The 12,925-nt window shown below is 40.6% G+C and overlaps 1 protein-coding gene across 2 annotated transcripts in view; it reads right to left on the reverse strand.

The window, feature by feature from the left end:
* Window positions 1-1,831: 1,831 nt before the first annotated feature.
* Window positions 1,832-12,925, reverse strand: part of PLPPR1 (phospholipid phosphatase related 1) — a 264,655-nt gene continuing 253,561 nt past the window's right edge. For both annotated transcript variants that reach the window (XM_029920054.1, XM_029920053.1), the window contains exons 6-8: window positions 10,588-10,764; window positions 8,247-8,378; window positions 1,832-2,913 (exon numbers count right to left, since the gene is read on the reverse strand). In XM_029920054.1, coding sequence (XP_029775914.1) covers window positions 2,881-2,913; window positions 8,247-8,378; window positions 10,588-10,764 — 342 coding nt within the window. In that variant the 3' untranslated portion in view covers window positions 1,832-2,880. The remainder of the gene's footprint in view (window positions 2,914-8,246; window positions 8,379-10,587; window positions 10,765-12,925) is intronic.

A 12,925-nucleotide genomic window follows, 5' to 3' on the forward strand; every position in this document is an offset into this window, starting at 1 on the left:
CTCCCCCTCCCCAAACCCCATAAAGGCCCTATCCCGCCTTTGTTCCTGGCTCTCAGCATGGATCCACTGCGCTGGTGAGGTCTGTGAGCCTGAGCTCAAGCCTGTAATGATAATAAAGCCCTTTGCTTTTGCATGCATGACTCGGTCTCCCTGCCGGTCTCTGGTTTTTGGGGACGATATTGAAATCTGGGCATAACAAGACTTCTCAGGCTCCTGTGGGCTTTCCTTAAAAAGAGGAAAAGCTCATATGGAATTCATTCAGAGGCCATAGTGACCACTTGTCCTGCTTAGACAGAGGGCTTTGTCTTTGGTAGAAGGCCCAAGAAATGAATCTCAAATAGCAGACCTGAAAGATCAACATGAGGCCTGTGAAGTGACTTGAGGCTAGTTAGGGGCAACACTAAGGTTGCCATGGGATCATGGAAGGAATCAGACTGGCTCAGTGGTCCCACAGACGTGAGTCCAGAGATGTCCCTTATTTCCAAGGGTTGCAGTGTGGTGTCCTCTGGAGCTTGGCTCAGTCATGTACCAGCACCCCCCAAGCCCAAGGCCAGGAAATTAGTGTCTGTGGCCAGAGCTCTTGTAATACTTCTGAGAGATCCTTCCAAATGAAACTGGAAAGGAAAGTAGAAGCATAACACTCACTTTGTCAACTGGACCTATGTTCTTGGAAATACCATGTGGTAGTCACACATTTAAATGGCCTCTCATTTTGACGAGAAATGGGTAACGTAAAAACAATATCCCTGCCAGAGCTTTTCAGAATGCCTTGCCATGAACAAGGAAATAAAATCAAGCCCTCATTGCAGTTATTAAAAAAAAATCCTAAAATATGTTTAGAAAATGAATCACTCAGAAATCGGGTGATGTGACACTTAGGTAGCTTATATGAAGCAGAGAGCTTATAGCTTGCAAATTATTCCTTCTCAGAAGCAGAAAGCATCTTCCTCCACGATGTGCTTTTCTTATCTACATCATCCCTTGAACCATCTAAGCAGGTACATCACATTGAAAACCCTTTGGAAAGATGTGGACTTGGTTCGGAGGCATCTCGATTTAGTGCTTTCAGGAAGACCTGGTTTCTAACACTGGGGCTGACGTGCACAGCATTACTTTGGGATAGTCATGGCTTTGTTGGGCTGTTTGGAGAACAACCAGATCATATGTGTGAAAGCACATGGTGTGCCAAATGGGAAGAATAAAGCTTCCAATACTCTTTTCTTCCTTGCCTGTTTACCCAACTTCAGCCAGACGGAACTCAGGTGTATGTGAGGGAATCTACATGAAAATGTAAATAACTTTAGGCCACAATGAGATGAGAGATCAGGCTATGTTTTAGCAAAGGTAACTTTCCCTCCTAAAAAGACTAACTCTTTATTGACAACTCAATATGGGAAGGCTGAAAACCAAAGTAGCTTGCTAGGCATCCAGATGAGAGATCAGGCTATGTTTTAGCAGAGGTAACTTTCCCTCCTAAAAAGACTAACTCTTTATTGACAACTCAATATGGGAAGGCTGAAAACCAAAGTAGCTTGCTAGGCATCCAGAATGTGTTTCCAAGTCTCCTAATAATTTTAAAAACTTGAAAATTTTGCCTCCACCCCTCCAGCCCCGCTCACCTCCACTCACACTCGCTCACACACTCCCCCGTGAAAGGACCTCCAGTCATGCGTCTATTAGCACTGATCTCAGCAGGCATGGAACTAAAAAGTATAAACATCACTTCATCGTGATGCTTCAAATATCTTTGCCCAGGATATGAAGCTTAAGACAAACGACAGGAGCCAGAGTACATTTTGTGATAACTTTTTTTTCTTCTCTTTAGAAAAAAAAAATATGTACAAAAAAAAAAAAAGCTAAGAAGAGCCAACATGAAATGTCAAGAAAACATTCTGATAGGTACAGACAAGGGAGCCCCTTCTCTGAAAGGAGTTACACGTTAGTTATTACCATGCTAGAAAAATGAGATGCAGTTAAAACTTTAGAACAATTAAAAGCCACAAAGCCAAGCTGTTGCTCTGTGGCTCTAGGTTGTAGATGCTCTGATACCCTATCTGTAAAATAATACTGTGCAAACTGTAAAATATTCATTTTTATAGAAAGTCCATACAATATGATGTACAAAACTGTTGAGTTGACAGGGGAGACTGGGACTGTTTGCTTTTTGGAAAGAAGAATGCAGAGTCACCTGCCAGCACAAGGGCATGATTCCGGAAAGATCTTGAGTTTCTTGGATGGGAGAAGCCTTTATCGAAGAGAGAACCATGTAACCCCAACATCCTCAAATCCAGGAGTCTCTGCCGCTTGTTTATGTAAGTAAGTGACTTCACTAATATAGAACTTTAACTTAGAATACAAAATAGGTTAAGAGACAAGAACACAAAGTTCTTTGTGAAAGGAATGTTTCTGCCCAATTGATTTTGAGATTTACCATTAACCAACATTGCCCTCCCTACAACTCAAAAGTTAACTTTTGTTAAAATTTAAAAGTTCTGGAGGAGGCAGCAAGTGTAGTAATAAAGGGGTAAGTGAATTGTTATATTAATTTTATTTCTGTGCCTATAAAACTGAGAAAAGAAGGTCTGTGTACAAATATCACAAAACAACATCAATCATTGAATCAATGTGGTTCTTCAATGCACACTGGAACAAGAAGAAAATTTTGTTGGTGTAAAATTCTGGCATAAATATATTAAAGCTGACCAAAAAAATCAGGGCAAGCTACATCACTTCCTCATACAAAAAAATGTACAAAACATTAGCCTCTAACTAGATAAACATAATACTTGTCTTCACAGTTTTGACATCAAGTAACTGTGTGTCTTGAAGTATCGAATTGGAGGGTGATAAAAAAAAACAGCTTGTGACACATCAGCTGTCTCAGGTGACTTCGGTCATGGAGGCAGAGTGATTCTGTAAAGACAAGCAGGTGCAATCTCAGATTTGGGCTGATTGACTCACGTGCACACTCACTCTTCCCTGGCTGTGCCCTTGCTCTCTTGTCTCCTGGCTTTGTACAGGCTGTTCCCTCTTCCTGTAATTTCTTTCCAGGGCCCCATAATTATCACCTTTTCTATTAAATCTTCCCTGGTTTTTCAACTAAAAATAAAATAATTTCCGCACCTAAGCTTGGTCTCGATTTAATTGTCTTATATCATACTTACTCAACCATATCTAACAAACATTTAAGGATCTTAAAGTAACTTCAGCCACATTCCACATTTTTAATATGGTGTTTTTATATCAAACAGTTCTAAGTTTTGCAAATATTCTGTATGATGTATTCTTTGAGTCATGAGCTATAGAGAAATTAATTTAATATTTTCAAATGTGCAGGTATTTTTTTGTTTTTAGGTATAGGTATCTTTTTTCTCTTTCTAAAGAACGTAACCTGTGTGATATAGATCCTTTACAATTTCTTGAGACTTTTATGTGGTTTATTTTCATAACATTTCATATGTTTTGAGGATTACATATAATGCACATTAGATCAATCTTACTATATTTTTTATAATTATCATCTATATTTTCACTAGATTTTATTTGCTTTTTAATTAGAGAGAAATGTGTTACAATCCATACTATGATTGTGGCTTTGTCCCCTTTTCCTTGCAATTCTATCAGTTTGAGCATTTATGGCTGGTTTCTATAACTTATATATACAGGACCCACCTTCTTAAAGACCCAACATTTCCTCTGTTGTTTGAACTTAAAACCCCCAATGGGTGGGGTTGGGAAATAACTTAGAAAACTGTGGCTTTATATATGATTGATTATTATGGGTTTCTTGATTCTTGTTTGTTTTGGAAACTCTAGAGATTCATATTATATTCTTGAGAGCTCAACTATATGTTTTAGAAACTATTTTGTTTTCTTAAATTTTTTTTAATGCTTTTTATTTATTTTTGAGAGACAGAGAGAGACAGTGCAAGCAGGGGAGGGTCAGAGAGAGAGGGAGACACAGAATTCAAAGACAGGCGCCAGGCACTGAACTGTCAGCACAGAGCCAGACACGGGGCTCGAACCCATGAACAGTGAGATCATGACCTTAGCCGAAGCCAGATGACTGAGCCACCCAGGTGCCCCAACTATTTTGTTTTTCAACGTACTTTTACCTTTCATATTTGTGAAGACTAGAGCTTGATGCACTTCTTGCCAGAATGTGAAAATGATTTTTCCTTTATGTTTTCACTTCTATAATATGCTTCCATTTTGAAAAAAAAAATTGGTCAATGTTTTGTTCAGTTAAATGTTTATAAGATTCCATTTGTAAAGATAAAGTAATCAAATAGGCTAGGATAACTAAATGGGTGACTTTGGACAGATTTCTTTAACTTTCCAAGTCTTTTCTTCTATTTATGATATGTTTGCAATATCACTAGTTTTGAATCAGTGGGGGGCGGTGCTTAGAATTCCTCTGGGAATACTTTCTGAAATATATTCTTTTACCTCGCAATTGCTAGATTAGAACCTCCTGGAGTAAGGTTCTAGGCACCTGGGTCTCAGTACCAACTGGATTCTTTTTCTGCTAAAGAAAACAAGCTCTCCCCTCCATCCCAAATCTGGAGACATTGAAAGACTTTATACCACTCCCAGAGTGAGTTAATACAATTGTTTCATTTCTAACTTCCTTTTGTTAATATAAACTGTGCTTGATAAGCACACAGTTGTTCAACACTAAGGGTGTGGGGAAGCAGAACACAGATGGCTCCAAGCTAGTCTCACTGGGTCACAATAACTCTGTGGGATCCTGCAATAGGGTGTCTCTGAGGTTACAAGAACTCTATAGGACCACAAAATAATGCTTTGGAAACCTGACCACTTTTGTTTTGATTCAGGATTCTATAATTACTTACTTTTTGGTTTTTATTTTGTACCTGGGAAAGATTTTTAAAAAACATACCCTGTCCCAATCAACTATGCTAAAGGAATCATGGAAGGCAAATATTCAAGTTTGAGTTGATGTTTTGGAAAGGAATAAAAAACACTGTAGCTCCGGGGGCTCCATGTGGTAAAAGGGAAAGGCTGTCTCAGGACGAAGGAAGGAAGGTGACCAGGTCCCCTCCCCATCCAGACAGTCTTCTCCTTGAGTTCTTTTGAACAGTGGGATAGATTTCAAACCTATGAATGCATGCTCTGAAGAGAAGTTCATATTTTCTCTCAGGTTTCAGAAGACCTTATCCCTGGGAAGATGGTTCTACCCCAGAAATTACAAAGGAGTCCGCTTCTAATAGCAACCCCAGCTGTTGGAGTGGACTAGGGAGTCCTTGCCCACCGGAGAAACCACAGGGCATATTTATTTTAGAAAAACTGCAGCTCAGTTCAAATACACTATCCCTTACTGCATGTTTCCATTTAATGTTAAGTTGCAGATTTCAGAATGGAATTTATCCTGAATGAAGTACCAGGGCCTATGGGAGAGTACGGCAAGCAGGCCCTTTAGAAAGAGATGGGCTTGTTTTAATTTTCACTGGGTGGCCTTGTTTCTTAAAATCTTTGTGCTTTACTTAACTTGCTGACAAGATAGAATTGATTATACCAATTGTAGGATTATTGTGGGGACTGAATGTGATGGCTTGCAAGAAATGCTAATACTCTTTTCTTGACCCACAAGTAAAGGGTAATCATCTAACCACCCACATTTGATATTAAAGGCAGATGCTTTGTTACTAGAATCTTCTACTGTTGGTGTGGAAGGTGTCACTTGAGAAGTTGACTTTCTATCCAGCATCCTGTAGCTTCTCTTTGACTAGCCTGTTGAAGTCCTGTTCACTGTTTCTTAATAATTTCTCTTTTCTATGGAGGTTCAGTAATTACTATGGTCTGATTGTCGGTTCTTGCTTTTGTCTAAAGTCTCTACTTCAGGTTTTGTTTCTGGCTTGCCTCTGTCCACCATCAAACATTCATTTCATGCCTAGTGAATGCTAGGATATGTGCAGAGTAAATAAGACATGGTTCAGAGGGTTCAGATCTTCAAGGTCTTTAAGTTCTTGGCAGAGGCAGATATGAAGGGACACTATTCACATTAGTTGTGCAGGACAATCACACAAGGGTCTGTGAAGATCCTTAGACCCAAGCCTGGTATTCAGGGAAGACCTCAGTTTACCCAGATGGGATGATACACAAGGAAATAAAGATACATGGACAGATTTGAAGGAAGTTCAACTATCGCCCATAGTGAAACATAATATATATTTTAAAAATAATCTTTTATTCTATCTTGTGGAATAGCAGATTTTGAAATTCTGTTTGGCACTTCATTTTTCAATGTAGGTGGAACCCCCCTGTCTATGGTCACTATTAATGGTCCTGAGGGAGAAGAGAGAAAGAAGTCTGGAGGAGACTTCCAACAGAGGGTAGTTGGTGTTGGGCAGAGGGAAGAGGCGCAAAGGGGATGTCAACTGGAATGTTCGAGCAAAGTCGACACTACTTAAAAGAACAGACTCATATTTGGAACTCAGTAAATATTTGTTTGCTTTTAAAACTCACCTTTGTCTTCAGTTGCAACACCTCAAAAGTAGAGGAAACGACTCTGATCTTATCAGGTACAGAAACATAATTAGATAGGAAAGACCAGAGAAAGTCTCACCATTTCATTAGAGGGGATCATGATTTAGCTGCTTTATCATTCACCCTGCTTTGGCAGGCTGTATATAAATAAACCAGCAATAGATTTTTTAGTATGTTACTTCTTAGTTACATCAACTCAAAACTTTCACCTTAATACAGGCTGAGGGAAACAAACAAAATACATGGCTCTGGGTTTAATGGAGAGCCCTAGGTTTCCCAAGATCAAAATAGCTTTAGTGTTTTGTTTTTCTTGTTAATACTATCAGAAAGACTTCGTTAAATGTGAAAAGAAATAGACTTCATCTCAGAGAGATACCAGATAGTTAATAATCTTTAAACAGGAGAATGTGATTTGATACTAGATTAATAATTCCAGTGGGAGGTGATTTGCTTTTCCCTTGTTCTATCCATGAAGATGGTTTTATAAGGATAGAAACATAAACACAATTTCAAGATGAACAGGTTAATATAGGACAACATTTAGCAGGACTCAGCCTGGCCTGAGAGTGGAATCCTGTTTTGTTATTGGTTTCCCCCTTCTCTGTCTGCTTAAAGAAGCACTCATCTCCAGTCCACTGCTTTCTCACTATGTGGCCTCAGGCAAGTTCGTTGAGCATTGCTATCTTTATATTCCTATTAAAATGTTTTAAAATATTTATTTTTGAAGGAGAGACAGAGTGTGAGCAGAGGAGGGGCAGAGAGAGGGAAACACAGAATCTGAAGCAGGCTCCAGGCTTCAAGCTGTCAGCACAGAGCCCCAAGTGGGGCTCAAACTCACAAACTGTGAGATCATGACCTGAGCTGAGGTCAGACACTTAACCGACTGAGCCACCCAGGTGCCCCCCTATTCTTATTTTTTAATTTTTGAAGTGAGACTTCTCCTATCAATTCAATAAGAATGTATTTGTAGAGCACCTAGCAACTGTCCCAGGCAAAAATAAGTGCTTGATACCATCTCTCGAGGCTGCTGTCACTTGGCAACTCTTCTCCATGGCTTCTCCTGTCTTCTCAGACAGAATGCACTTCTTTTTCTTCATTTGGATTCACAGAGCACCATGGGGGGACCTCTGATTCTGCATGTCATATTATGATTACTCGTTTATATCCACTTTCCTGGTTATCTGAGTTCTTGGAGGACAAGGGCTATGCAGCTAATTATTTTCTGTATCTCTGACACGAATGAAGGCCCTGGTGTAAATAAGTGACCAGTGAGTATGGTTGCATTAAAATTTTTGATTGTGGTCATCAAAATAGATCCAAAAGGACACTTAGTAACCTTTTTAATGTGCTTCCAGTTTACATCTATCACTGAAGGAAACAAAGCCTTTCTCTTTCTAAATATTGTCCTAGTCACTAAGCCAGATTGGCCTCCCACAAACTGGTCCAAATTTCATAAATGTGGTATTACCTAGTAGGTCATGGGGTCTTAAAGCAGCTGGGGTTTAAGTTAGGTGTTACTAAGAACTTCCTGAGGATTCATGATTGCCAAGCCCCAGAATACATACAGGACTAATTGAGAGAAGGTTGAAGTTCTTGAGGCCTTTCCATCAGATTTTTATTCGTGTTGAGTGGATTCGGTGGTATCCTGCTTCCAGGAGAGGAATGGATTGGTTGACCTCCCCAGATAACAGGCCTTGAGCCTGTGGGTTTGGTTTGCTAAGACCGCTTTACTGTACCTGTGCACTCAAGGTCTCCAGAGGGCTTTCTATCCTTGGGAAAGCCATTAGGGGCACTCCACGGGGATCCTCGGGTTTGGGTTTGGAAGGAGATCCTTGCGTTCCTTTAAAATTATGGACCACACACATTCCCTGCAGGATGAGGGGAGAGAAGACTGGAGTCAGACTACACCCACCTTAGGCCTGGTTGTCTCTGAGGATGGTGGGCCTTTCTGCCCATAGAGAGTATATCATTGCCATGGTGCCTTTTTTCTTTTGAACCACTGGGCCATCGGGGCCTTGTAAAGACTCTGGGCAAAGTTTAGGGTGTCTGCTGCACATGTCTAGGGGCTGATGAAGCATCTGATGGTGATAATCCACCCCATCAACTGGGAAGGCAATAACAGAGCAGACAGTAACTGAGCAGTGGGAAACAGGGCTGCAAGTTAGTGAGAGAAAGGAAGTTTAATACCAAGGCAGAGATTGTACATGTGGCCTTAGAAAATGCAAAGGATTTCAGATTTCATTCCATAAAGACCTCATGAAATACCTTGGGACAGTATGCACTGTTCTTTCTCTCTAGCTGGGGCTATTGGTCCCAGGACTGATTAATAGCAAAATTATTTGGCTTTTGAGCCTAAGCCTTCACTGATGAATTATTGATCTGTCTTTGGAAGATGCCCGTACTCTTTCCAATCCCTTTTAAAAAGCAATCATTGGGAAATAACCTCCTGTGAGAGATCAACTTCTCAGGATCATTCAGCACTGCTTTTCCTGCAGCCTCACACAGACAATTTGTATTGACATCCTCCATCTTTCACTTTGGAAAGAAAGCCTGGATTCATTTAAAATAATTTTGAATTAAAACGGAGCTTCCCCATCTCCATTGGGAGGTCAGGGTTTTGAGCAAATGGGAGTATTTCCTGGTAGAAATGTTGGAAAACTCTTGAGTTAGAAGTTAGGAGAGGCATAGGTATATTTAGGATGTTGGAAAGGACAAGGGGGAAGGTTAGGACAAGAAAGAATCATCTACATAATGCCAGTCTCTATGGGTGCTTTGGACCAGGATAGGCAGAATGGGTGGTGGGACGTCCACACTGTGATGGCTATTGCCTTTTAGGGGAAACTTGCTGAATATTATTAGGGGATTCATTTCAGGCACAACATAGGACTCTCCAGGCCCAGGGATTTACTGTAGATCCTTCCAGGTATACTTTAAATCCCTGAAGAGTATTTAAAAATTGTACCTCTGTGGTATGTCCCTGTGATAAAATACTATACAGCAAGAAAAATAAATGAATCATTGATACATGCTACAATGGATGGATCTCAAAATAATCATGCCAGGTGAAAGATGGCCAAAAAATGGGTATATACTATATAGTTCCATTATATGAAATCCTAGAAAAGGCAAACTAATAGTGTTGGAGCGATCAGTGGTTGCTTGGGAATGAGGGGAATGGACGAGGAAGGGACGGGTAGATCCGTGTGTCAAAATTTATCAAATTGTACATGTCACGTGGCATCTATCATCTGCCTATTATACTTCCATAAAACTGTAAAAAAGACAAAAACAATAAAAAGTAACCTCTTCTCTTCCAATCTAACTAAGATTAAGACATTTCCTAGTTGAGCAGGTGGCGAAGCCCCCATCTGTTTGAGGAACTAAAATCACCAGAAAAGTAAAGATATGGAGAAAACTATATTAGCCAGAACTCTTCTTGAGAAAGCTTATCATATGCGGTTGAGAAGCCACTTCTAGTGGAAATAAGCCGCCCAAGAGCCATGTGTAGGCGAGAGCAGAAGCCTTCTAAAAAGTCTGGGTGTGGCTAGAGGCATGTTTTCACACAGCCGAGTGGGATATGCAAGTCCAGGCCGGAGCGGAGTTTTGAGGATGCTAGAGAAGGGGCTGTCTGCTTCCGCCCAGGCTCTTTGTTTTCCCTTCTTCCCTCAAGCAACACTTACTTTCTGCTCTCAACACATTCTGAACAGATATTTAAAGAATAATCATTTAAAAAAATAAAATAAAGAACACTGCTTTGAGGGTATGCCAAGTTCCTAGTCTGCTGGGCCCCATCCCCAGCCCAATGTTGAAGGGAGGGAGCAAGCCGTCCTCCACAGGCATTCTTCTAACCACAGGGGGAATATGCAGTCAGATTTCTGAAAGAAAGGTACTTAGAAGTCATTCTTATTCTTGTAGCAAAAGGATGCATAATACTTGGAAGAAAATCCCAACTCCTGCTGGGACAGGAGGAACATGGACTTAGACTGTGAAGTCTGGCTAACCTGACTCGCTGTGATCCCAGACAGCCTTTCAGGGGGCACAAGAGGGGGAAAGGTGGAAAGAGGGACGCTAACCTACCAGAAAGAGGGCTACCGCAGTGCCCAGGATGAAGCCCGCAATCACGTCGGAGCAGTGGTTCCGATACTCAGAGACCCGATTGAGGCCTGTCAGGAAGGCTGTGCAGAGGGTCCCGAGGCACAGCACTGGTTTAGCGAGTCGACTGCTCTTTGTCTTGATTGTGCTTGTGATGTACATCTGGAACAGGACAGAGACCAGCAAGTGACAGGCAGCTTCCCTGTGCGGTGCAAACACGTACATGCCCATACATGCACCAGCACATGCAACAGCGGCCATGCCAAAGTGGCCACACTGACTAGTTGAACAATTCCACTAAGTCATGGAGGAAAGAATTTGGGTAGGAAACCAGTGCAGCCAGAACAATGGATAGCCGTACCCTAATTATGTTGTTTTGTGGCCTAGTGGGCCCGTAAACAGAAATAGCCATGCAGAGTGACTAATAAAGACCAGAGTCAGAGCAAGCAAGTTTTACAAAATAAACTAGAGTCATTTGGGGTATTAGGAAACCCACGTAGAATCTCAGATACCAAAGAAACCTTCTGTGAGAATGAATTTTATGAAAGAGAAGACTAGGTAGGGGAGTGGCTAGCACATTTTACTTCTGGTGTCTCCCAGAGTTCTAGCTGATTCCTCACACTTGTAGGCAAAAATTCAAAAGCACTGACTGGTTAGTTGATTGACTGCATTAGAACTTCCAGATGGGTGTGCCACACAAACAGGTGTTAGTTGTGCTGGAACTTGATTCTCACATTCCTTGGAACAGCTGTGATCGGCTCTCTCCATTCATTTACTCTAGTGTGTGTGTGTTTAATTTTAAAAAATGTTTTATTTATTTTTGAGCGAGAGAGTGCAAGCGGGGAGAGGCAGAGAGAGGGGTACAGAGGATCTAAAGTGGGCACTGTGCTGACAGCGAAGGAGTCTGAAGTGAGGCCGGAACTCACAAACCACGAGATCATGACCTGAGCTGAAGTTGGATGCTCAATCTACTGAGCCACCCAGATGCCCCTACTGTAGTAGTGTTTTAAAATATTAAACTCTATGTTTAACTATCGAACTTTTCTATGGATTCCATGACATCTAAAAGGTTGGGAAAGGATTTCCTGACCTGAGGAAAGGATGATGCAATTGATAACACCTGAGATGTGGGCTGTTCTTATCTGCTGTGAGGGGCTTGGCAACTCTCTTAGTTTCATCGGCTCAGTCACCAAATGTGTCTGGTGGCCTACAGCCTCTTTCCAAGTAACCGTGGTTAGATCATCCGTGGCAGTGGTTATAAGAAACCACTAGAGGGCAGTACTGATCCATCCCATGGTTTCTTTAAAAATGTGATAAATGAGTCTGCAACTCTGAGGAATAATATGCTAATACCTACACTCTACAGTGTGTTTGTAAGGCCTGAGCACATACTTGTTCAATGGATGCATTTTGCAAGATTACAATGAAAACTTAATTTTGTAGGACGCTGTTTCAACAGTGGTGTGAATACAGAAGATGGAATTCTCTATTATATGTTAACGAAAGTATGGTTTGATCAGTTATGCAAATGAGGGCACATTACACCATTCTGGGGCTGGACAGGAAATGTTATTTAACATCCATACTAGATGTATTTAGCTTTAGTATTTTATCTTTTTATGTTGTTTTTTAATTATACCCTTTATCAATCTCTCCTATAAGATTACAAACTATAAAGAGTGTGGACTTACGGTTAGTATTCTCCACAGTATTAACTAGCACTTAGGAGATCCTTGCTGAGTAATTTCTGAAAGCACTTTCCACATAATAAGGGCTCAAAAAATGTTCACACATTGGAGTCTTGTATCAGGGTTTATCTGATTATAGTCTGTCTGCGGGGCATGATTTGAATTGGATTATATCTGAATCCTTGAGAACATCTGCTATGGCAGCATCTACTCTGAGTGAGCAGACTTCTTTTTTCTCAAAAGTATATCTCGTTTGAAGAGACAATAGATTATTATGAGTAACAGATTTATTTTTACAATGATGTTCTACAAATTACACAGCAGTGATCTGAGTTTGATAAATATGCAGAAAAGGATTCAAGGGCATCGCTTCATAGAACTTAGGCTCTAGATAATTTAGAACAAATGGATATATTGAAAGTTGGAGAATGTGCCAAATGCCTGAGAGGACTTTCTTTGTTTAAAGAATATGTGGTCTGTCTGTCTGTCTAGCTATCACAAAGCAAGGCTCACCAAGCTATGGTTGATCTGTTTGAGGCTTCTGTATTATCTTAGATGCATGTTTCCTAATGTGGGGCAGCTGAAATCATTTTTTTTATCTCATATTCATTAAAGAGTGGATTTATTTTTTTTTT

Source organism: Suricata suricatta, chromosome 13, assembly GCF_006229205.1.
Source record: "Suricata suricatta isolate VVHF042 chromosome 13, meerkat_22Aug2017_6uvM2_HiC, whole genome shotgun sequence".
NCBI lineage: Eukaryota > Metazoa > Chordata > Mammalia > Carnivora > Herpestidae > Suricata > Suricata suricatta.